The sequence below is a fragment of the Xenopus laevis genome, chromosome 6S (assembly GCF_017654675.1).
Source record: "Xenopus laevis strain J_2021 chromosome 6S, Xenopus_laevis_v10.1, whole genome shotgun sequence".
Lineage (NCBI taxonomy): Eukaryota > Metazoa > Chordata > Amphibia > Anura > Pipidae > Xenopus > Xenopus laevis.
Genome location: NC_054382.1, coordinates 114,273,385 through 114,298,064, shown reverse-complemented (window position 1 = coordinate 114,298,064; position 24,680 = coordinate 114,273,385). Strand labels below are relative to the sequence as shown.

General features: G+C 41.0%; 1 protein-coding gene across 1 annotated transcript; it reads right to left on the bottom strand.

Annotated features, from left to right (window-relative positions):
- Nucleotides 1-11,893: 11,893 nt before the first annotated feature.
- cox6c.S (cytochrome c oxidase subunit VIc S homeolog) lies at nucleotides 11,894-18,889 on the bottom strand. The gene is given in 4 exon segments (NM_001171701.1): nucleotides 11,894-12,306; nucleotides 14,291-14,434; nucleotides 15,735-15,865; nucleotides 18,868-18,889. Coding segments are annotated over 2 exon segments (240 nt in total). The 5' UTR covers nucleotides 15,849-15,865; nucleotides 18,868-18,889; the 3' UTR covers nucleotides 11,894-12,306; nucleotides 14,291-14,308.
- Nucleotides 18,890-24,680: the final 5,791 nt, after the last annotated feature.

The following is a 24,680-nucleotide window of genomic DNA, read 5'->3' as shown; positions in this document are numbered from 1 at the left end:
TGTTATGCAGCAACCTTGCTTTACCCTTTTTATACCAGTGCACTCCCTCGCTCCTGTGGAAAGGGACGAGGCTCGGGAATTTTTATTGGATAATAAGATCAATTTTAGGGATTTTGGTTTTTGGGATCTTACAAGCTTGTTTGGACCTAATGCTTGTGGGTAAGGTCAATGAATCTGAACAAACTCTGATCTGTAAAGCACTGGGGAATACACCGGCATTATATAAGTAGTATCTGAGCATCCTAAAGACATGGTATGGTCCAACAACAGCTAGAGAGTGACAAGCTGAAGATAGGCTGAAGATAGGTTGAAGATAAGCTAAAAATAGGCTGAAGATAGGCTAAAGATAAGCTGAAGATAAACTGAAGATAGGCTGAAGATAAGCTAGAGATAGGCTGAAGATAGGCTAAAGATAAGCTGAAGATAGGCTGAAGATAGGCTGAAGTTAGTCTGAAGATAAGCTGAAGATAAGATGAAGATAGGCTGAAGATAAGCTTAAGATAGGCTAAAGATAAGGTGAAGATTGGCTGAAGATAGGCTAAAGATAAGCTGAAGATTGGCTGAAGATAGGTTGAAGATTGGCTGAAGATAGGCTGAAGATAGGCTGAAGATAGGCTGAAGTTAGGCTGAAGATAAACTGAAGATAAGATTAAGATAGGCTGAAGATAAGCTGAAGATAGACTGAAGATAGGCTATGCCTCAGAACACTGTTGGTAGTAGAGTCACTATAGTGATTTCCCCAGCAGTGCACTGACATTTGCACACACACATAATTAGCTTGTTCTACATGTGACAGAAGCAGAAAGGTTTAAGTGTGGTGTTTGACAAGCTGTTTGCTTAATTTAAGGCTTGGAACGTCAAAGCCACCATAGACATTCCACTGCAAGGGAGAAGGTTCTGAGCAAATACATAGAGTTTCCTGATCTCTGGTACATTGCTCATTCAGTGGTCCCCAGGGGAAGAGGGGCTGAGCTTTTATGTTGGGGCTGAGCTTTTGGAAGTCATTTATGACTATTGTCCTACCATGTGGGGAGTGTCATAGGATAATCCCTCCAAATTCCCATCAGGTGGCAGAGAGCAGTTATTTAGAACAAGCCATTCGCCAGCCATGACCTGTACGGAGCTCAGCCCAGTAATGGCGTAGGGCAACCAATGATGTACTTTCTCCCTGTTTTGGTAACTAATAAAAGCTTTTATATTGGGAAAATCAGATAGTTCTTCCCCTATTTGCTATGTTTTGATGCCTATCATTATTGCATGCAATGTATTAAAGCTGTGGCAAGGGTCCTCTAATCCTGTCCATTCATTCTCTAGACCTTGCACGTTACTTTAAGTCCCCTGTTAGCTGTAATATTATTGTAACATGCTGCAAAACTTGTACAACAGCACTGCAACGAGTGCAACCGTCTGCCATGTCTCCTGCACTCACCGACCCTATAGGCTGGAGCAAACCTGGTGCAAGGAATGGCCACAAACCTCCTCTATTTTAATCCAATATAATCATTAACATATTATACAAACAGGTATGGGATCTGTTATCTGGAAACCGATTATCCAGAAAGATCCGAATTATGGACTCAATAAAATTTCCAAAAATGTTTCTGTAATAATAAAACAGTAGCTTGTACTTGATCCAAACTAAGATATAATTTATCCTTATTGGAAGCAAAACCAGCCTATTGGGTTTATTTAATGTTTACAGGATTTTCTAATAGACTTAAAGGGCATGTAAAGTCTAAAATAGACTAAGGCTAGAAATGCTGTATTTTGTATACTAAATATAAACATGAACTTACTGCACCACAAGCCTAATCAAACAAAAAATTTATTCTTTCAAAGTTGGCTACAGGGGGTCACCATCTTGTAACTTTGTTAAATATCTTTGCAAGACTAAGACTGTGCACATGCTCAGTGTGGTCTGGGCTGCTTAGGGATCGTCATAAACAAAGCTGCTTGAGTTCTGCATGGCTGGGAAGTAAGGCGGGGGCTCCCCCTGCTGTTCATAAGTATGATTGTTTCCCTGCTCAGCAGTTAGGGACCATCTGACAATTCCTATCCACAGCAGTACATGAAGGGAGAATTTCACTGCATACAGTCAGGTTTCTTATAAAAACAGTACACATTTTAATTAAAGTATATTGGAGATAGGTTTCTTTTTCATTAAAGAAAGTAAAAATGGGATTTTGGTTTTTTTGCCTTTACATGCCCTTTAAGGTATGGAGATCCAAATTTACAGGTATCTATCTATCTATCTATCTATCTATCTATCTATCTATCTATCTATCTATCTATCTATCTATCTATCTATCTATCTATCTATCTATTTTTGTGAAACTACAGGGATTTATATAGGACAGAGCACCAGCTGACCTCTAAAGGTCAGTTTCAAGTCATTACTAAATCATTATGAGTTGTTATCAGAATTCATGGATATTAGTGTAGTACCGTATTCAGGATTTGTGTTCCATATTGTTCCATAGTGTTATATTCTATTCGGCATGCGAGGCAAATAGACGTGGAGCCCTTGGAATCATTGTCTATCATTACACAGCCATCAGCAGGTCCGAGAGATATACTAGAACTAGTGATGAGCGAATCTGACCCGTTTCGCTTCTCCAAGAAATTGCGAAACGGCAAAGAATTTAAAATAAATGGGCATTTTTTCGTGCTACAATTTTTGAAACCGTGAAATTTTTTTTTTTATTATCTATGGTCGTTATTGCTCTGCAAATGCAGCAAAATATTTTCGCTCATCCCTTAATAAAACCATTTTGGCTGAGTGAGACGGGAGGTCTTCATCTGTATATTCTTAGTAGATTTGTTGCTTGCAATACCACCTGTCACCTGTTACCTTGGGGGCAGGACCGACTGACAACCTGTGAGTTCTGTCAAATGCTAGAAGGGCTGCTGTAAGTTGCCATGGACAGTCACTATTTCTTGGGCTGGTGGTGTTTGGGCCTCTGTGTACCTGAAATGCCAGGGCCTATTTGGAATCTCAGTCCAGACCTACTTGGGGGCATCAGATTCAGAACAGCACCTCTAGCTGTAAGTAAAACCGATCAATAGAGAAAATAGCAAGACTAGCCCTTTAAGGTATCTGTTTTTCTGGATATTCTCCCCTTTTATGTATATGCCCCTTTGCATTTGTAGGTTGAAGCAGGGATACAGTTTCATACAGTTATTTTCTGCCATTTCCTGCGGTCCAAGATCTTTTTCATTAATGCTCTGATATCGAAGCGCATGCAGAACATAACCCTCTGACTGAGACTGCGAAACCATCTGAGTGGTGCAGCGATGAGTGACGAGAGAAGAGGTCATGGGAACAATCTTCGCTTCAGCCATCTTTATGGCGTCGTACATATTTGAAAGCACTTACTCCAAAACAAATAAAAGCTGCAGATTCCCCAATGAAGCCTGTGTGCATTATGCACGAGGAGAACTATGTTCTTGTTATTGGAGATAGTAGGCAGGAGAGCGGCAGTGACAGCTTTTTGAATGTCACCTCCTTGTACAAAAGTGCCTCTAAATCTCCCCAGCCCAGATATCTAAAGGGGGAAACTGTAGAAGACATGAAAAAGCAACATCATAAAAATGAGATGGAACGGCCGGGTCCCGGGATGAACGTACGGTTCTCTTATTCCCCACAAACAAATGAAGTGTTTCAGAACCCAACGCAAGGCGATCGGATTTCACAAGCTCTATTAGTATTTAAACAAGACGAGAGTGCAAAGCCAAAAGAAAATTAGAAAAAGATCACATATTGGCTGGAAGTGGTTACTCTTCTCTAATTTCGGTCCCGGGGCTTACAGAAGGATGAAAAATGCTAATCCCACCACGGAAAGACGGTTCCCAGCATCTGTTTAGCTCCGCACAGACACAGTCACTGCTCCCAAATACATAACCAAGCAGTCTAATTGCATGATGGATGTCTTCCAGGGGTTAGATTCTAGGGTCCCAGTTTACCAGGGAATCTTCCGTTGGGCCCCATTGTATGACAAATAGGGATGCACCGAATCCAGGATTCAGCCTTTTTCAGCAGGATTCGGATTCGGCAAAATCCTTCTGCCCAGCCGACCTGAATCCAAATTCTAATAGCAATGGGGAGGGAAATATTGTGACTTTTTGTCACAAAACAAGAAAGTAAAAAATGTTTTCCCCTTCCCACCCCTAATTTACATATGCAAATTCGGATTCGGTTCGGTATTCGGCCGCAATTTTCACAAGGGATTCAGGGTTTGGCTGAATACAAAATAGTGGATTCGGTGCATCCCTAATGACAAATGTCATCAGCTCTGAGTAAGAAATATACTATTTAGCACATTGAAATACAGGTATGGCATCTGTTATCTGTAGACCAGTTATCCCGAATGCTCCGAATTATGGGAAGACTGTGTCCCATAGACTTCAGTATAATCAAATAATTCACATTTTTTGATCATTATTTTTTAATTATTTCCTTATTCTCTGTAATAAGAAGACTAGTTTGTACATGATCCAAACTATTTAATAGGATATAATTAATCCTTCTTTGGAATAAAAACAAGCCTATTGTCTTTAATTAATGTTAAAATAAATTTTTAGTAGACAATATATGGAGATCCAAATTCCTGAAATGCCCCCTTATCCCAAAAAACCCAGGTCCCGAGCATTCTGTATAACAGAACAGAGTGGGCCCTAGATGTCAGGCTGCTGGGTGGGCCCTACATTTTCCTTAGCAGCTTATAACATTTGGATCATTGGTAGATGTATAAAGCAGATGGAAGGTTGTCCATTCCATTGTTTTCTTTTATGAACCCTTATCTGAAGTCAGGCCTGTGTTTCGTTGCTGTTGTTTCAGGTGCAGTAGCCGGCATTGTGGGTGAGCCCATGAAGTACTTCCAGCGGACCCCCGAGGCTCAAGGATCTGCAGGACACAAGGCCAAATGCATCATATCAGGGGTGGGTAAAGGCATTGTGGGAGTCTTTACCAAGCCAATCGGAGGTGCAGCTGAGCTGGTGTCACAGACGGGATATTGTAAGCCTCCCAGGGATTCAGCACCCTTACATTGCACCCACCTCAATCTCATAGGGACATTTAGGTTACATCCAGTCACCTTGCACTATTAATCACAAAGATGCAGGGTAGGAAATAGGGATAAACACGAGGGCTAGCTGAGATATCACTATGGCATAACTCTGCACCACAGAATCTCATTTATACTGGGGATGGGCATAGCTTTGCTATGGAGTTGCCAGAGCCCTAGTTCCAAAGCAATGGGCTAGATTTACAGTAGAGAGAGGCAGAAACATCATTTCAACTGACATTCCAGCCGATATTCCTGCCCATCCACTTCTCCAGAGTCCTATGCCTTTTCAGGCTAAAGATGTAGGAGGTTATGACCAAAGAGCTCATATGACCAGAAAATGTCCTTCGTAAAATGATATATTACAACAATAATAGAGAATTAATGAAATAAATGTAAACATCAACAGGCAGTGGTTTTGATTTTTGAAAGAAATATCATCTGCTGGGAATCAGGCCCTGGGAGCAACATGCTAGTGAGTTACCATGTAGAGTCTGTATCCCTTTAAAGGAACAATAATACCAAAAAATGTAAGTAATTACATATAATATACTGTTAACCTACACTGGTACAAGCTGTGTTTTTGCTTCAGAAACTCTACTACAGTTTATATAAATAAGCTGCTGTGTAGGCATGGGGGCAGCCATTCAAGCTGGAAAAAAGTAGGCACAGGCTATGTAGCAGATAACAGATAAGCTCTGTTGAATACAATGGTGTTTTATCTGTTTTTTTGCTAAATTTCCTTTGCCTTTTCTTTTTTCCCCATCTTGAATGACTACCCCACGGCTACACAGCAGCTTGTTTATATAAACTACTGTACATTAGTCTTCCTGAAGCAAACACACAACTTTTACCAGCGCTTACTTTAAATGACTTTGATGCAATTTCTATTTTTGGTGTTACTATTCCTGTAATCCCATGAGGAATCCCCATGTCCTCACATTTGCCAAGGTGGCCACATATTGCTTTGTGTGCCGGTGGCTACCCCTGCCTTTATATCAGAAGAAGAAAGAAGGAATTTATGGCATTGCTGAAGGTTTTACAAACCACTAATTCTCTCTCTAATGACCGAGCCTCATTTATAAAAACTTTACAAGCCATCAGAATGTGCACATGGAGGATCATCTTCAGCTCTCGGGTTCCCACTCCCAGGCCTGTTGAAATAATTTGCGTACTTGCCTTTTTACGTGCTGGCGCGGAACACAACATGCAATGAAGCTCACGTCTCCGGGGGGCTCATAAACGTATATGTATCAATGTTTAACAGCTGGATTAAGTAACTTCTCCTATAAATACTGTATCCAGGCAAACAGTTTGTTTTTGCACTTTTACTATCCATGACACATCTATAGAAGTATTTTATTATGGGGCAGGGAAGTTAACTGAGCGCTGGAATATTCCGCGGATCAATTGTAAACGATGTGTGCGAGACCATTTGGGAAGGGGAGAGCTCTCAAGGGTATTAGGTTTCCACTAATTGCTAGGCTAAGGTTGGCTTCCAAACATTCATTTTTTGGTTTTTAGCTAATGCAAGATCACCGGGGTTAAGTGCTCTGCCATTGCTTTTTAACATTCAAAGAATTATCTACAAGGCCGGCGTGAGCTTCCAGACATCTTACATCACCCCCAGTTCTTTCAGTTGCACTTTGCAAATAGGTAGATGACATATGGGTAACACGTTGCTCGCTGCAGGCCGGGGAAGCACTTCGGGTTCCTGCAAATTGGCAGCTTAGTGGTCTGGAATATCTTTTATTGGGACTGTGTGGATATTACGGTTAAATGTTGTTCTCAGATGACAGGCGGGGTGGGGGTTAGAGTGCAGCGTGGGGTTTATGGGCAGGGTCTGCACGGGGTTGTGAGTGCTGCACAAATACAACAGATCTTGCAGGTGATGCGAATATATACCGTATATTGTTAAAGGGATGCTCTGGGTCGTAAAGGGATACAGTAAACCCTCAAAGTAATGCTGCTCTGTGTTCTCTCATTCTGTCAAAAGAAAACACACGTTTCTAACCCTAACCCTAATACACTAACCCTAATACCCTAACACACTAACCCTAACACACTAACCCGAACACACTAACCCTAATACCCTAACCCTAATACACTAACCCTAATACACTAACCCTAACACACTAACCCTAATACACTAACCCTAAACCACTAACCCTAATACCCTAACCCTGGTTTTTGATTTCTGCTTAAACCTCCAAGGCTAGGGCTTGAGCATGCTTAGTTTGCTCCTTTATCCCTATACCTTTCCCTCCCTGCTGTAATCTGAGCTATGATCAAGCAGGGAGTGAAGAAGGAAGTGATGTCACACTAAGATAATATGGCAGCTGCTATCCTAAACTAAGCAAATTTTGAAATGCACGTAAAATGCCCTCTTAGCTGTATCCGTTGGCCGGTCTGGGGGTGAATAAACTCTCTACCTTTCAGTATGAAAGGACATTGTACGCAGCTTAGGCAGGGATACATACCCTTAGATCTGCCTCCCCAAAATGTATGTGCCTCCTTAGGTTTAGTTTTCACTAAAGTGGAAGTGACATGCGCCCCAATAGTTTTGCCTTTCCTATAGGAGATAAGAGGAGGTGCTCTAAATTCTGGTATAGTAGGATAGGCATTTCGTAAAATATACCAATGCTTGCGTAGTAATTTACCAATAGCATCGCTATTATTATGAAACTGGGTGACAAATGGCACACGTTGCGTCTGTTTAGTTTTCCCCTTGGGATGTCTGACCCTTTGCTGGGCTTGTTGAATCACCTTTTCCAGGTATCCGGAGGTAGATCTAAGGGTATGTATCCCTGCCTAAGCTGCGTACAATGTCCTTTCGTACTGAAAGGTAGAGAGTTTATTCACCCCCAGACCGGCCAACGGATACAGCTAAGAGGGCATTTTACGTGCATTTCAAAATTTGCGATTTACGTGTTGACATGTCCGTGTGGTCTCATCTATGTGGGTGAGACAACCCAGATGGTCAAATCACGTATATCGCAACATCGGTCTAGTATTAATTTCGGCAATACCACATTACCTGTTTCAAAGCATTTTGTTGATTTGGGACACACGGCGGATCAGCTTAAATTTATGGTCCTGGAAGTAGTACCGCCTATGAGAAGAGGGGGGGATAGAGAATTGAAACTTAAAAGAAGAGAGGTATGGTGGATTAATATGCTGAAATCTTTATATCCTCGGGGTCTAAATCGTGATTATGACCTGTTTTTGTTTCTATAGATATATGTATATGATAATGCTCTGTACTTATGTATATGCAAATTTTGAGGTCATTTCCTGTTTGTTGCCTATATAATGTGATAGCTGAGAGAACTTTTCTGGCTTGACAAAGGGCACATATGTTGTCCGAAACGTTGCCTTGAGTGATGCTCTGATCTTTTAATACAATTTTTTGCAATTGACGAGTGCTGCTTCTTCTTTACATATTCTCTCTCTCTCTCTCTCTCTCTCTATATATATATATATATATATATATATATATATATATATATATATATATATATGTGTATATATATTACATTTGCATTCTGTTTCAGTCTGAACAACAGTACAAGCAATTGGTGGACCACATTACAAAGTTCTCAGCACTTGGTCCCCAGTAGCTCTTCCTTGTACCTTGCAGCCCAGAACCTCCTGCAACCAACACCAAGAACCAGCAGTACCTGGTGGATGCCCATTTTGTTAGGGTGTTCATAAGTACATTTAAAACGGTCAAAGACAAAGTCCTTTGGAGGGGATGTCACTAGTTGTCAGTTACGACAAACTGCCTGCTTAGGAAAATGCTTACAAACAGCACTTGTTAAAGGAACAGTAACACCAAAAGATGAAAGCGTTTCAAAGTTATGACAATATAATGTAGTGTTGGTCTGCACTGGTTAAACTGGTGTGTTTGCTTCAGAAACTCAACTATAGTTTATATAAACAAGCTGCTGTGTAGCCATGGGGGCAGCCATTCAAGCACAAGAGACAGTTGATAGCAGAGAAGCTCTGAAGAATCGTATTGTAAACGGCAGAGCTTATCTGTTATCTACGGCGTATCCTGTGCTTGAATCGCTGCCCAGCAGCTTGTTTATATAAACTATGGTAGTTTATGAAGCAAAACAGTTATCAGTGCAGTACAGCTGTACATTATATGGTCATTACTTTTAAACATTTTCATTTGTTAGTCCTATGCTTCTTCTAAAAATATATTTTTAAAGGACCAGTAACACCGTCATATTTACAGGCCAAGAACAGTCAAATGGTGTTTACAGTGGTCTGATCAGGGCCTTATAATTAGATAGGTCGTCTAATTTCACAATGACCAAGTGATGGAAATCGTGGGAAGAGAGGAAATGCTGAGGAAGTGAGATTTCCAAAATCTTCCTTTCTTGAAGTTTTGAAAGGGAATATAGATATTTTTATAAAGAATATGTTTTTACAGATTATTTGGGGAGAATGTTGTGTAGTAGATGCTGGAAGGTCACAATGTTTCTTATCCCATTGTTCTGTGGAGTGACAGTTTGTAGCACAGAGGACAGTCATGTTCCAATAGGCAGATACTGTATCAAGGCATAGGCTATAAATGTAGCCTATGTGGGATATATACATATACAATATCAAAACAGGGGGGTTGTGGGAGCACTCTAAAGGCTTTAAAGTATATATATATAAGTATAATAAATGCTATTGCATATGTACCCAAAACAGGGGTTATTTTGTTACAAAGTTATGATCATAAAATTGATAAGCCACCATACCACGTCAAGGTAAACCCCGAATGGCGGTCCCTAACTTGTGGCATAGCTTCAGTGGTCGTAGCACCCCATACCCCCCCTTTAAACTAGTGGTGATCCTATGCTTTTAAAATTGGGCGTTTGTTTTGGGATTATCTCTCCTTTAAAAGCCTGATTGCTGGCTGGGGAGGATTTAGCCCTCAGTGAAAAAACAGCGTTCAACGGACATTGATTACAGGTAATGCTAGAATGCACATAAAATATAAAACAAGTTAGGGACCGCCATTCGGGGTTTACCTTGACGTGGTATGGTGGCTTGTCAATTTTATGATCATAACTTTGTAACAAAATAACCCCTGTTTTGGGTACATATGCAATAGCATTTATTATACTTATATATACTTTAAAGCCTTTAGAGTGCTCCCACAACCCCCCTGTTTTGATACATATACATATATATATACATACATATATATATATATATATATATATATATATATATATATATATATATAATATCAAAACAGGGGGGTTGTGGGAGCACTCTAAAAGGCTTTAAAGTATATATAAGTATAATAAATGCTATTGCATATGTATATACATATACATATATATACATATACACTTAAAGCTGTAGTTGTAAGGGTTGTGGTGTCTGACTGGACAGGTTTTTCTGCTCCCTGGAAAAACACAGCTTCCTCAGTGTATGAATATATTAACGGAAAACTAAAGCCCCCCCCCCCCCCAAACAATGAAGGTCTCTATAAAACGATATTGCATAAAACAGCTCATATGTAAAACTCTGCTTCATGTAAATAAACCATTTTTAGAATAATGTACTTTTTTAGTAGCATGTGCCATTGGGTAATCATAAATAGAAAATTGCCATTTTTTTTAAAAAAAAAAAAAGGCCGCCCCCTGGGATCGTACAATTCACTGTGCACACAAACGAACCATATATGTTAGGTCACATGAGCCAATTAACAGACAGAGTTCTGTCTTTTGCTTCCACACTTCTTCCTGTTACAGTTAGAGCTGCAGTATTTCTGGTCAGGTGATCTCTATGGCAGCACACAGACCATCACGAAATGGTGGCTCAATGCAAGAGATGTAAAAGGGCAACATTTACTTAAATATATATTCCAGTTTGGTAAGATTCTTTAAGATGTCACTTAATATGATGTAAACTATCTGTTGCTTAAACAGCATGTAAAGGCAAAAAAATAAAATCCCATTTTTACTTTGTTTAATGAAAAAGAAACCTATCTGCAATATACTTTAATTAAAAAATGTGTACCGTTTTTATAAGAAACCTGACTGTATGCAGTGAAATTCTCCCTTCATTTACTGCTGTGGATAGGAATTGTCAGATGGTCCCTAACTGCTGTGCAGGGAAACAATCATACTTATGAACAGCAGGGGGAGCCCCCGCCTTACTTCCCAGTCATGCAGAACTTAAGCAGCTTTGTTTATGATGATCCCTAAGCAGCCCAGACCACACTGAGCATGTGCACAGTCTTAGTCTTGCAAAGATGTTTAACAAAGTTACAAGATGGTGACCCCCTGTAGCCAACTTCGAAAGCATAAATTATTTGTTTGATTAGGTTTGTGGTGCAGTAAGTTCATGTTTATATTTAGTATACAAAATACAGCATTTCTAGCCTTATTCTATTTTAGACTTTACATGCCCTTTAAGTGTTCATTTTTAAACCTGTGGCCTCAGTTTGTCCTGTCCCTCGAGCAGTGGGCATATTTATGACAGAGTGAATATTTTAGTGTTAAATAAATGGATATTTATAAATGTCATGCTACTGCCTTTATGCCTAAATTAGTCCAGCACTTCTGTCATAAAAATCAGTGCTCTGTTTAGAGGAGGTAGAGACTGTTGTGGTATTTTATAGTTGCACACACATTGTAGTGAATAGTGCAGCAACTTCCGCAACATAAAAAAATAAAGCTTTAAGTCCCTAAGGGCAGTACCCACCCCATTTAGCTCAGGCAGCTGCAGCTCTCTTTTTGGACTGTTGAACCCCATGTTTAGCTATGTGCCAGACAAATGCAGAATTGAGGTGAAACATACTCATTGGAGAACAGAAGGAGTTTGCGTAGTTTTATTTATCACTGGACAATGTGTATTTCAATTCATGCAGTTGGTCTGTGACACAGGTTTAAATGTTGCACTGTAGCCCCTACTGCACCTGCACCAATATAATAGGGACACCAAATTAAGCACCTTGTACAGCATCACAAGACATTAAACCAGAGTCTCCAGCAAGATCACAACTTCTAGGCAAACTCCTCCTGTTCGACAGTTTAGTCTCCAATGCGTGCATACATAAATCTAGCTTTGCAATTAATTACTTGTAGGAATAAAGGGCAAAGTAAAACACTTATTTCTCATTTGTATATTGAACCACATTTACATAGAATAGTAAAACATTTGAGGCATTCAGTATGTCCAGCAAAGAGACCATTTAGGAATATTCTGAAGCAAATTCTGCATTCTCCTCCTGTAAGGGAAAGGGAAGAAAAATAAAGTGTGAGCACAGACAGCAAATGTTTAGGGACACAGTATATTCATAATAATACTGGGAACTCTTGACGGCTGTCGATAAAGCGTAAAGGGGAACTATGGCGGAAATGAAAATTTAATATAAGCTTCATCATACTGAAATAAGAAACTTTCTAAATACAATCAATTAAATATTCTGTATCATTTCTGAAATAATCAAGTATATCCCTCTCTCATCATCTGTTTCTCTTCATTCTGTCTTCATGCAGCAGTTGGGTGTCAGATATTCATTGACAGATCCATTATATCTTATAGGGGGGCTCCTTTCCTAGCAGATGTATTAGGGTTCACTCAAATAACTGATTCCAGTACAAACCAAATGTAACAAAATAACTGCCTTTTGCACAAATCCTGCATGTAGAGAGACATGATGTCTGGTGATTTTAATAGAGTGAGCTCTAATACATCTTCTAGGCAAAAGGAGCCCCCCTATAAGATATATTGGATCTAACTGTAGATCTGACACACAACTCCTGCATGAAGACAGAATGAAGAGAAACAGATGCCGAGAGAGGAATAGTGAACATAAACTTGATTGTTTCAGAAACAGTACAGAATATTTAATTGATTGTATTTAGAAAGTTTATTTTATTATTCTGAAGCTTTTATTACATTTTCACAATAGGATCCCCTTTAATGAAGTTATTCTAAACACAACCGTGTAATAGAGAGTCACTGACCACCTCTGCGGTTCAAAACGGTAAATTCATGAGCATGCGGTGTGTGATGCAGAGGGTGATAAACCACAGGGTACTTATTCCCACGCCATTATATACTTTAAATTGGTTGATAGTCCCAGCACTCCATTAGAATACTGGTTGTAACATGTGGATGAACTCTAATTGCTTCTGGGAAGCCATAAGCTGTTAAAACCTGGTTCAACCACAATGATAAATTTCCTTTAGTTAGCCTTGCTGCACAATGTACTAGCCACTATATAGACAGTGTGATTGGCCTGTTTCCCCAGCACCTACACAAGCCATGCTGTCTCCTTGGCAACTCCACAATCTACATGCAAGGTGCTAAGAGAACACATTTAGGGCAGATTTATTAAGGTTCGAATTGCAACTTCAAATTTCGAGTTGGATTTTTGGTCAAAACTCACAAATTTGATTTATCATACCTGGGAACAATGCGAATTCGACTATTCGCGCCTAAAACCTGCCTAGTTCATGTAGAAGTCAATGGCAGAGGTCCAGTGACCCATTTGAAGATGTTAATAGCCTTCCTGACATTCAAGTTTTTTTTCTGAGAAAAAACTCGATTCGAGTTTTCGGGTCAGTAATATTCGTTCAAGTTTTTTCTTAAATAAGATACAATTCGAGTTCATTCGAGGTCAAAGAAACTAGCATTCGACCTTTGATAAATCTGCCCCTTTAAGGAGAATTCAACCCATAGTTTAAAAAACCCTTCCCCCCTACCCTGGGTAGAAACCCTCCCTCCTCCCCCCCAGCCTAACTGCCCCCCCCCCAGGCAAATGCCCCTAATTTTTTTCTCACCCCTCCATGCAGATTCTGGCCTCGGAGTTCACGGCAGCCATCTTCTACTGACCCGGTAATCTTTGTGTATTGACAGCAATGCGCAAGCACAGTTGGTGTAAATTTCCGGTCCCTAACAACTGCCGGAAGTCACGGAAATTTCCGAAATTTTTCTGAAATTTTATTCACTTTCGACACATGCGCAGTGGCTCGGGACCGGAAATTTACTCCAACTGCGCATGCGCCAAAACTTCTTAAAAAGACCGAAGTAATAAGATGGCCCCCGTGAACTCCAAGGCCAGAATCTGCACGGAGGAATGAGTAAAAAATTAGTTCAATTCTTAAACCATGTCCCATGCTGCAGTGTATTGCGTACATCACATTTGCAAATAAACCAATTGATCCTCATATTTAATCCTACTCCTGAGATGCTGAGCGGATTACCTGTAAATAGGATGCACTCTATTCGCCTTTTGGTCGCACGCTTTGGAATACACCTGCTTCTCTCATGGCTTCATACTCCTTCATTGCATCAAAGTTCTTATAGTAGTCTGCGTACGCCTTCTTCCTTGGATCTGCCACTCCAAACTGAAAGGTGGATGTTGCAATATAATAGAAGTAGGCCAAATATATCACTATCAATATAAATATATATACACATTAGACTTTGAATCATTACACATTGTAATATTGTTGCAAATTCATGCTGCCTTGTCAGATAAGGCTGAAAGCAATCCATATGCCAGTTAGATTGCATCTCAAGTCTTTTTTGCACTTAACATTCATTTGTACAAAGGCCTCTGCTTCTAAATATCTGTTTTGCTTCTTTTTGTAGAACAGACAGAATTCAGAATGTGCTGCAAATTTATGTGCCATGTGCTACAAGCACAGAATCCCCTGAAGTCAGTCAGTGTGGTCTCCATCTTGGCAGTGAGTAAGTCACTATATCACAGTAGATTTGCTCGTGAGGTTCATACTGGCAGCACAGAAAGGCACAAGTATTAGTTACACAGACAAATGTCTCATTTAACCAGTTCTCGTGCCCCTCCATGCTCGCTTAAAGGGATTCTGTCATGGTTTTATGATATTTATTTCTAAATTACACTATTTACACTACAAATAATTCACTTCACAATAGAAAATGTAATTCCTGAACCAGCAAGTGTATTTTTTTAGTTGTAGTTTTGGTGTGTAGGTGCATCTCAGGTCATTTTGCCTGGTCATGTGCTTTCAGAAAGAGTCAGCACTTTAGGATCTAACTGCTTTCTGACAGACTGTTGTTTCTCCTACTCAATGTAACTGAATGTGTCACAGTGGGACCTGGATTTTACTATTGAGTGCTGTTCTTAGATCTACCAGGCAGCTGTTATCTTGTTTTAGGGAGCTGCTATCTGGTTACCTTCCCATTGTTCTGTTGTTTGGCTGCTGGGGAGGAAAGGGAGGAGGTGATATCACTCCAACTTGCAGTAAAGAGTGACTGAAGTTTATCAGAGCACAAGTCACATGACTGGGGCCTGCTGGGAAACTGACAATATATCTAGCCCCAGATCAGATTTCAAAATTAAACATAAAAAATAAGTTTGCTCTTTTAAGAAGCTGAAGCAGCACTATTAACGGACGCATTTTGAAAAAAATGACAGTATAACTTTAAGTGAGCAATAGAAATATGCGATCAGTGTTTGGTACCAATGACGGCTTTCCTTTATACAAGGCTAAAGCACTGTGCCCTTCAGGATGGTGAGGGCGGTTTCAATAGGAAGAAGGGGACATTATAGCAACATTTAATGGCTACAATAAAGACAAATGCAAGTAATAGAGCAGAGGGACAATCAAGGGCAGAGTACACACACTACTGAACACAGTATGGACTTTAAAAGCCAATACTTACCTTATACATAGCAGCAACCCCCAAAGAGACAACGAAAGCCCCAATAATATGGAAGCGGAGACGTTTACCAAGAAGGCCTCTCATCTGAGGTTTAGTAAGTAGTCCAGCCGCCATGATGATTCTCTCTGCACCTGCAGCACACGAAAGAAGGGACAATTACTATAAGTGCAAGAAGAGATCTAGCAGCACAACAATTGCAGCTTTCTCACATTTAAAGGAACACCAAAAAATTAAAAGTGTTAAAAGTAATGAAAATATTTGTATTACCTTAATACACGTATTTTTTTGATTACTGGGCAGCCAGCATTATCCCATTCTCTGGGTCAGGCACCCTTAACTGAGCAGTAGGCATGATTAACGGGAAATGTGCATCTCTGTACCTACAGCTACTAAGGGCTATGGTAAAGCTTTCCACAATTGTCACAGATTATTTCTATAGATAGTCGCAAATATTTGATGGCCCAACTTGCATTTCTTCAACGGACCAGCGCTGGTGACCCCAGAAGCCACTTTATAACCAATGCTGTCCAACCAGCAAATTGAATGTTTGATGAGAAACGTGTTCATTCTAACAATCTGTAGAGGCATGAATGGCAATTGGCCCTTGTTTAAAGGGCAAGTCAACCCCAAAATAAAAATTTGCCTAACAAAAGAAAACATTATTCTAAGCAACTTTTCAATATACATTCATTACACATTTTCTATGGTTTTTAAGTTATATGTATAGCTATTGAAAGCAGTGTTTGTCTTTCCCTTTGTATTCTCTGCCCTGATGGTTCGGATTGTTGATACAATGTAAGACAAGGCATCTGATTAACAGACCTGTCTTTGCTGCTAGGGAAATAAGACTATTGCGACATTGTTTAAAAAGTAACAACTGGAGTTGCGCAAATGCTGCTTTCAATAGCAATTGTTTTTACAAGTAACTTTAAAAGCATTGAAAAATTGTAATGAATGTATATTGTAAAGTTGCTTGGCATGGTTTTCTTTTATTAGGTAAATTTTTATTTTGGGGTTGACTTTCCCTTTACATATGAGAGCAGGGTATTGTACATGTGAGCTGTGCCAACACGTGCCCTGCTCCCTTATATCAATGGGAATGGACGTTTATGCTATTTACACTACAAATAATTCACTCTACAACATAAAATGTAATTCCTGAACCAGCAAGTGTATTTGTAATGAACATATGTACATATGAGAGCAGGGTATTGTACATGTGCCCTGCTCCCTTATATCAATGGGAATGGAAATTTAGTGGACTTTTCAATGTAGAGAATCACATAAAGTAAAATATGGATGACCAAGGGCACCTTGCCCAAATAAGAGACAGTGCAGGTCAGAAGCTGAATATCCAAGTGCAGTTGGAGGAGATGTTTCATGTAGTAAGAGACCTGTGAGAGTGACCAATGTAGAGTCTTGTGCGGAACCAATTTCTAAGACCTGGACCCGCATATTTACCCACTTTGATCCGCTACCTGGACCCGCAACTGCCTTATCCGCAACCCGCCGACCACCAAACAGGTGATGGTGCCAGTGTCGGAATGGGACACCAGGGGCCCACCCAAAGACCTTTGACCAGGGGCCCACTCACTACTATTATTCTTCCTCTCCTCCCTCAACCTCTATTCTCCTAGTCTCTTTTCTTTACATACTATAATCTATTATCAGCCTGAGGCGGCTCCTGTAATGCCGCCCCCTTGCCGACTTACCTGTCGGGAGGGGAGGCAGGAACACTATTGTGGAGAGCGCAATTGCCGCTCTCTCGCAATAGTACAGCCGAATTTCCGGTTTAAAAACAGAAATTTGGCTCTTAAAGGTGCAGGAGTGGCTTTTTGCCGCCCCTGGAATCCTGTCTGGCGCTGCCGCCTGAGGCGAGCGGCTCAGCTCGCCTTATTGGCGGAGTTCCCCTGTCTATTATTCCATCTATTAAGCCACTTAGTTCTCATTGAAATAGGGAATGGTCATGGTATAGGCCAAATATCTAGCAGCATGAGGGCCACTGACACCTAGGCCCACCGGGACTTTTCTTGGTATCCAGGTGGGCCAGTCCGACACTGGATGGTGATGCAAACCAGAAGTGGTGTCATCAAAAGTTGGCGGGAACATATACAAGTTTTGTAAAACTTTAAAAGGAGCAAAATACAGACAATATTACATAAGAAAAGTAATTTAGATGAGACCCACAACCGAACCCTCATCTATACCCGCACCTGAAAATCCTCCCCTCATTCCGCAGGGTGCGCAATTTTTTTTTTTTGCAGGTAAACGGCGGGCACCCGACCCGCTGCAGGACTCTAACCCAATGGCACCATCCGACTGGTACTGTATGAAGGGAATGGAGCCACTAGCAGTGCAATTAGGGTTGTCACCTGCTCTGTATTTTACCCGCCTGGCCAGTAAAAATGATGGTTAATCCCAATGTTATTAATAGGGAGAAAAGAAATATATAGGAAGGCAACCCTAGGTGCAATGGCAGGGGCCACCAGGGATCATCCACTCTGATAAGACAGGGGGGTGCCACACCAATACTCACTCCCTACACACATGGTACAAACTGCTGCACCAGATCTGGGCACATAGACAAATTTCAGCCATTGGCATAATGAAGTGTGGCATGGAAGCGAATAGAATGGGTCACACCAAGTGCCAGGAGATTGTAGGGCAGATTTGTGGCCCCAGGAAGTGAGGGTGAAAAATCAGTAGGTTCCAGACTCATCGCCTCAGTCACCTCACTTCCCTCCTCCTCAGTAATGACTGTGTACCGTATACAAACACTGAGTCTGTCAGACGTCCAACTTCACAGGCAGCCATGACAGGGTGACATTGACAGAGTCCCGCAGGGGATGCTGGGAGTTACAGGCCACTTACTCATGCCTTACTGACTAAAGCCCCTGTGGATTGGCGTACTGACTGCCTGGAAGCTTAGGACCGGCTACCTGCCCCGGTTCTTCCGCTTCCCATTCCCCAGCGCTGCGGGAGACACATACCGCCGCCCTGCGCCTTCTTCAGCCTGTCCCTGAGGAACGTTTAGCGCACGAGACCTGAATATGCACCGGCCAGACTCTAGCTGACATCCCTGTGGGGCCGTACCGAGCAATCACCTACCCGAACCCCGGCAAGCGCCACTCACCTCCAACCAAACCGCAATGTCCTTTCCCAATGAGACCAGGGTGGAAGTGCGTCACCGGAAGATATTCTTACGCCGGGTCGATAAGTATATGGGCAGTGCGCATGCGTAGGGACAGGGGACAAGAGAGTCGCTGAATGGCAGCTGAGGGAAGGTGATGTAAAGGAGGGGCGAGACCTTGGTCTCATCGCACGTGACCGGAAACGTGTAAGAAGTCATTTTTTTAAAGAGTACTCTGTTACTATAGGTGTCCTCTTGGCATAAACACGTGGTAGTAGAATGGGTGTTTCTATTACCATCTCACCTCCATTCAACCCCCCAAATTTCCCTTTCATTCAAAGCTTTTACATTTTTGACGCTTGAGCTTTTCCCTTTTATTGTCGCAGGAGAAGAAGCCGCCTTTGTGCCATTTAGTGTCATTCGTTTAATAGAGGGGGGGGGGTTTCTAATGGAGGGGACAAATGGTGGTTGTGAATGAATATTTGTACAGACTGCTGCTGACATTCCTCTTGTTTTGTCCTAGTGATAATGGCATGTGATGCTTCAGAGCTTATGGGTCATTATGCGACAACCAGCACCAAAGGTCTAGTAACCCATGGCAACCAATCACGTGTTTGCCTTCCGATAAGGTGACCAGTAAATGCTTACAGCACGCTGCTTGTTATAGAGACTAGACCTGTACCCCCCAAGGCTTAAACCCCTAGCAAATTCTAATTTCACTAATTTGCAGGGAAATTCCCACTCGTGAGGATGACGGTGGTGGCGCAACAAAAAAAAATGTCAGAACTATTTTGCCATGAAACTTGCTTTTATAAATTGGAAAAAATATTTTGCTTGTGAAAATGTTTATCCCAAATCTCACCCGTGTTGACCCTCAAGTTGGTTTTACAGTAAATTTTATTCACCCCAAATATTTTCCTAATTGGCTTTTAGACTGTGCCCCATCTAATGCCCCATCCCCTTAGTAAAGCAGCCACATGCTATTAGTGATGTGCGCGTCAGAGACAATTCAACCAGCACCTGATAGGGTCGCCACCTGTCCGGACAGGGAGGTTTCTCCTGGATAGCCCTTCCAAATATCGGGCTGTGCTGTCCAGCAGAAAACTTGTCTGGATTTTGAAATTAGGAAATCCAGACAGGACATTGAAAATAATGACATGGCAAACAGCTGATTGCAATGTCATCAGTCCCATCCTGATGTCACCAGTCCTGCCTCTGATGTCATCCCCTGCCCGTTTTCTGTCCCCAGAAAAGGTGGCAACGCTAACAGCTGACCCTAACCCACTGCCTCCCAACCAGCACCGAACCCTGCCATTACCTGCATATATGCCTGACCCGCCCATCTGTGTCTTCGCAAAAGGGGTGGGGCGGGTTTGCGTCTGTAAATGGAGGCTGTCTGAGCCAAAAGCCAGCAGAGTAGGGTCGCGACCCGCAAAATGTGTGTGGAAGTTGGCCTGACCCATGGGTAACCCTGCAGATGCTGTGGGCATCAGGCTGGCCCGTACATCACTAATTGCTATAGCTTCCAGCTTGGGAGTAAAATGATTTTTCTGCAAATCCCACTTCTCATGCAGTGGTTTAGCCCACCATTATCAGTTTATTTATGGAAAAAAGTACCACTGTAAAGAGGGAAGTCCAGGTTTTTCTGATCATTTGCACAAAAGTGACATTATGCCATTTAATTCTTTATCTGGGTCAGGTACAGCATCCAGACAAGGCATGTTTCTAATTAAATCAATATTTCCTGCATCAGCTTCCCACTAGGGGTTTAAACGCCCCGTTGCATCACTACCCTGCCCGGAGTTAGACAGGCCAAAATGTGGCAACACTAAGCCTGCAGCAGTTGCCTAATAAAGGTATGGAATTTCACTCAACAAAACAAAGGATAGGCAAGGAGTCTCCTCAGTTCAAAATTGAAAAAAATTATTACCAAGCTTGTATTAAAAACAGTTGACAGGTATCATTTGTGAGACTTATGACGCGTTTCATGCCTCGTTCTGCCACTTCATCAGAGGACCTCTGTTTTGTTGAGAGAAATTGCATTTGAATGGAGCAAAGACCAGCTACCAGAGGAGCCAGGACAAGTAGAGGTATGCCTATTTACAAGGAGAAGTTCTGAGCACCCGACATGTACTGTAAGTCTCTAATACTAAACTCTAATAAAGGTATGGGACCTGTTATCCAGAATCCTTGGGACCTGGGGTTTTCCGGATAATTCATAATTTGAATCTTCATACCTTAAGTCTACTATAAAATCATATAAACATTAAATAAACCCAACAGGCTGGTTTGCTTCCAATAAGGATTAATTATATCTTAGTTGGGATCAAGTACAAGCTATTAAACATTAAAAAATGTGTACCATTTTTATAAGAAACCTGACGGTATGCGGTGAAATTCCCCCTTCATTTACTGCTGTGGATAGGAATTGTCAGATGGTCCCTAACTGCTGAGCAGGGAAACAATCATACTTATGAACAGCAGGGGGAGCCCCCGCCTTACTTTCCAGCCATGTAGAACTCAAGCAGCTTTGTTTATGATGATCCCTAAGCAGCCCAGACCACACTGAGCATGTGCACAGTCTTAGTCTTGCAAAGATGTATAACAAAGTTACAAGATGGTGACCCCCTGTAGCCAACTTTGAAAGCATAAATTATTTGTTTAATTAGGCTTGTGGTGCAATAAGTACATGTTTATATTTAGTATACAAAATACAGCATTTCTAGCCTTATTCTATTTTAGACTTTACATGCCCTTTAAGGAGTGATATAACTATGTATAAATATATAATATATATATATATATATATATATATATATATATATATATATATATATATAAGGCTGAATCCCAAACCGAATCCTGGATTCGGTGCATCTCTAATGGTTACTCAAGCTGGAATCTGGAATCTGCGAGTTAGAACAGGGGAAAACAGTCAGTGACTGCCAGCATGAGTGTTTTGGTTGTAGCCAGAAAAATTTAGGTTGAGGAACCAAGCAATAACACTTTTTTAATTTCAAAATAGAGATGCTTCTTCTTGACGTATCAGAGACTTTGGCAAGAAAGGACCAGAAATGCAGACATATGCATCCATGATCATAATCGAACCCCTATTAAAGAGGTAGTTCCCCTTTAAGCTAACTTTTAGTATGTTCTAGAATGGCCTTTTCTAAGCAACTTTTCAATTGGTTTTCATTATTTATTTTTTATAGTTTTATAATTATTTGCCATTTACCTTCTGACACTTTCCAGCTTTCAAATAATAAAAAATGAAAACCAATTGCATATAGTCTCAGAATATCACCCTCTACATCAAAAGTTAATCAAAGGTGAACCACCCCTTTAATAAGTTACATTTATCTTTTTTAAAGGAAATATAAACCCTTGAAACAAATGAAAACCCTTGAAATGAAAATGTAAAATTGCTCTGAGCACTCTTCCAAGCACTTCCGCAGTTAGCATTTTTTTAGCAGTTTTTACACGAATATAATGAGATTTAACAGATTGTGCCACCTGCTGTTCATTTCAGCTGACTTCTTACTGTGGGATGAACTGAGAAAAAGAGAACTTAGAACTGACCAGAGAAAACTCATTTTCTAAGCAGAGCAACACCACAAGATGTGACTTTTCTGATGAAAATCCGTTTTCAGTTGACTCAATCCAATTGGGCAAAATGATGGTCGCCATCATGCGGGTTCGGGGGGTATTCCAGATGGAGTTGGGGTCTTTATGAGGAGACCCCAAGAGAAACAAAGGTGAGAATCACGGGCCACTAAGGAGGAGGGGCATGTAAGAAGGATAACTTAGCGTTACTGACCCCATGATTACGAATGGCAGCTGTTAATGTCTGGGAAATATACAGCGATTTTCCTGTAAAACCAGAGCATTTCTGTTTAGCCCCATACTTTTCCTTCAGTGTTTTTAATCAATTAGTAAAATCTGTTCTAGTGTTTCTAAATGGGCATCAACTAAGGACAAGCAGTTCTGTCAGTAAATAGTGTTCCTGAGCCTAGCTAATAGGTTTTTATTAAACTCGGGGCAGCACATCTGGCCGGGCTCCACATACTGCTTTATAAACAAACACAAGCCTGGTTTTCCCATTAATAAGTATTAGATTATTGCTACACGCCGCCTCCAACTGGTTATTAATGACTGCACTTGTGCCAGTAAGCGCTGGAACCAATGTACATGGGACCCGCAGCACTGTGAGACAGAAATGAGAAACAAATGCTATATATTGGTGTAATTACACTTTGTGGTTAATTGCAGAACAACCCCCCCAGTTAAATACTAGCGGTGCCCTAGAACAGAGATCTTGGCCAGTTGGGCTCAGCAGAGGTTCATTTTAAATGAGTTTATATGTTCTGTTTAAACATCAAAAGGGGATACAACGTTAATGGGTAAATATAAAACCAAACATAAAAAGTGGATAATAATGTAATTAATGATTATTAGAGTTCCAGTTCATAAGTTGCTGCATTGGGTTGGATCCAATAAAATACCAATTGTGGGACCAGTTATCCAGAATGCTCGGCACCTGGGGCTTTTCGGATAACAGATCTTTCCATTATTTGGATCATCATACCTTAAAGGAGACATTCCAGTTTATTATACTCTTAAATATAGACGGAAAGTGGTTAAAAAAGTAGTGTTTCTGGGCAGTTTATTGAAAATATCTGCAAAAAACCTTACTAGTCCCGCCCATGTGTTCCACTTCCTGCTGCCTCCTTTCCCAGGCTGTGCAGGGGAGCCAGCAGCACTCAGCTAACTGCACTGTAGGATAGTAGTTGGGGAATATATTGGGAACTAAAGCCTGTCTTTGCTTGTGTGACTGCAGGGCTGTGATTGGCTGTCCCATTACTGTGATTCTAGCAGGGACACACCCACCCCTCATTTGAAACAGGGACCAGAGATCATCTATAGCTAGGGAGCTCTAATAAAGGGGCCATTTTTAAAGATAATATTCATTTGTAGCACAATGTGACACCAACACCACATATTTGCCTACAAAATTAGGCTTTTGCCATTTATCCTATATGTCTCCTTTAAGTCTATTAGAAAATCATGTAGACATTAAATACACGCAATATGCTGCTTTTGCTTCCAATAAGGATTAATTATATCTTAGTTGGGATCAAGTGCAAGCTACTGTTTTATTATTACAGAGAAAAGGGAAATCATTTTTATAAATTGATTATTTGATTATAATGGAGTCTATGGGAGACAACCTTTCTGTAATTTGGAGCTTTCTGGATATTGGGTTTCTGGATAACAGATCCTATACCTGTAGTAAAAATGATATGGAAATAAAATAGGAACATCTAAATCCATTAAACACATGGGGCTCATTCACAGAACACTAGGAACGACTATCCCGCTCCAATTTCCTCCATAAACGATGTTTACCCAGAATGCTTGGGGTTAGTAGAGTAGAAACAGCAGGTCTCCAGCAGGCAGTATATGTGACATGCTGCAGTCCCTGTACTAGTCTGCAGGATTCCACTAGGGGGTGGTACATAAGTATTTTTAGGGCAGGATAGCTTGTAGGGTTCTTAGAATTACCTGCTGATAATGACTAGAGACTGGCTGCATGCAGAATAAAATCCTTCCCTAAACAGTTCCTAAAGTTAGCACATCATATTAGTTGATTGTTCTCTACATTCAGCACTACTTAGTTAGGGCACCTAGCATTACCATTGCTTTTGTGGAGCACATCTTAATTGATGAGAGGGAGGAGTAGATGAGATAACTGAGCAGCTGTAGCTCCACTGAAGAGCAAGAAAGGGGTCCGTACCCCCACAGATATGTTTCCTGGC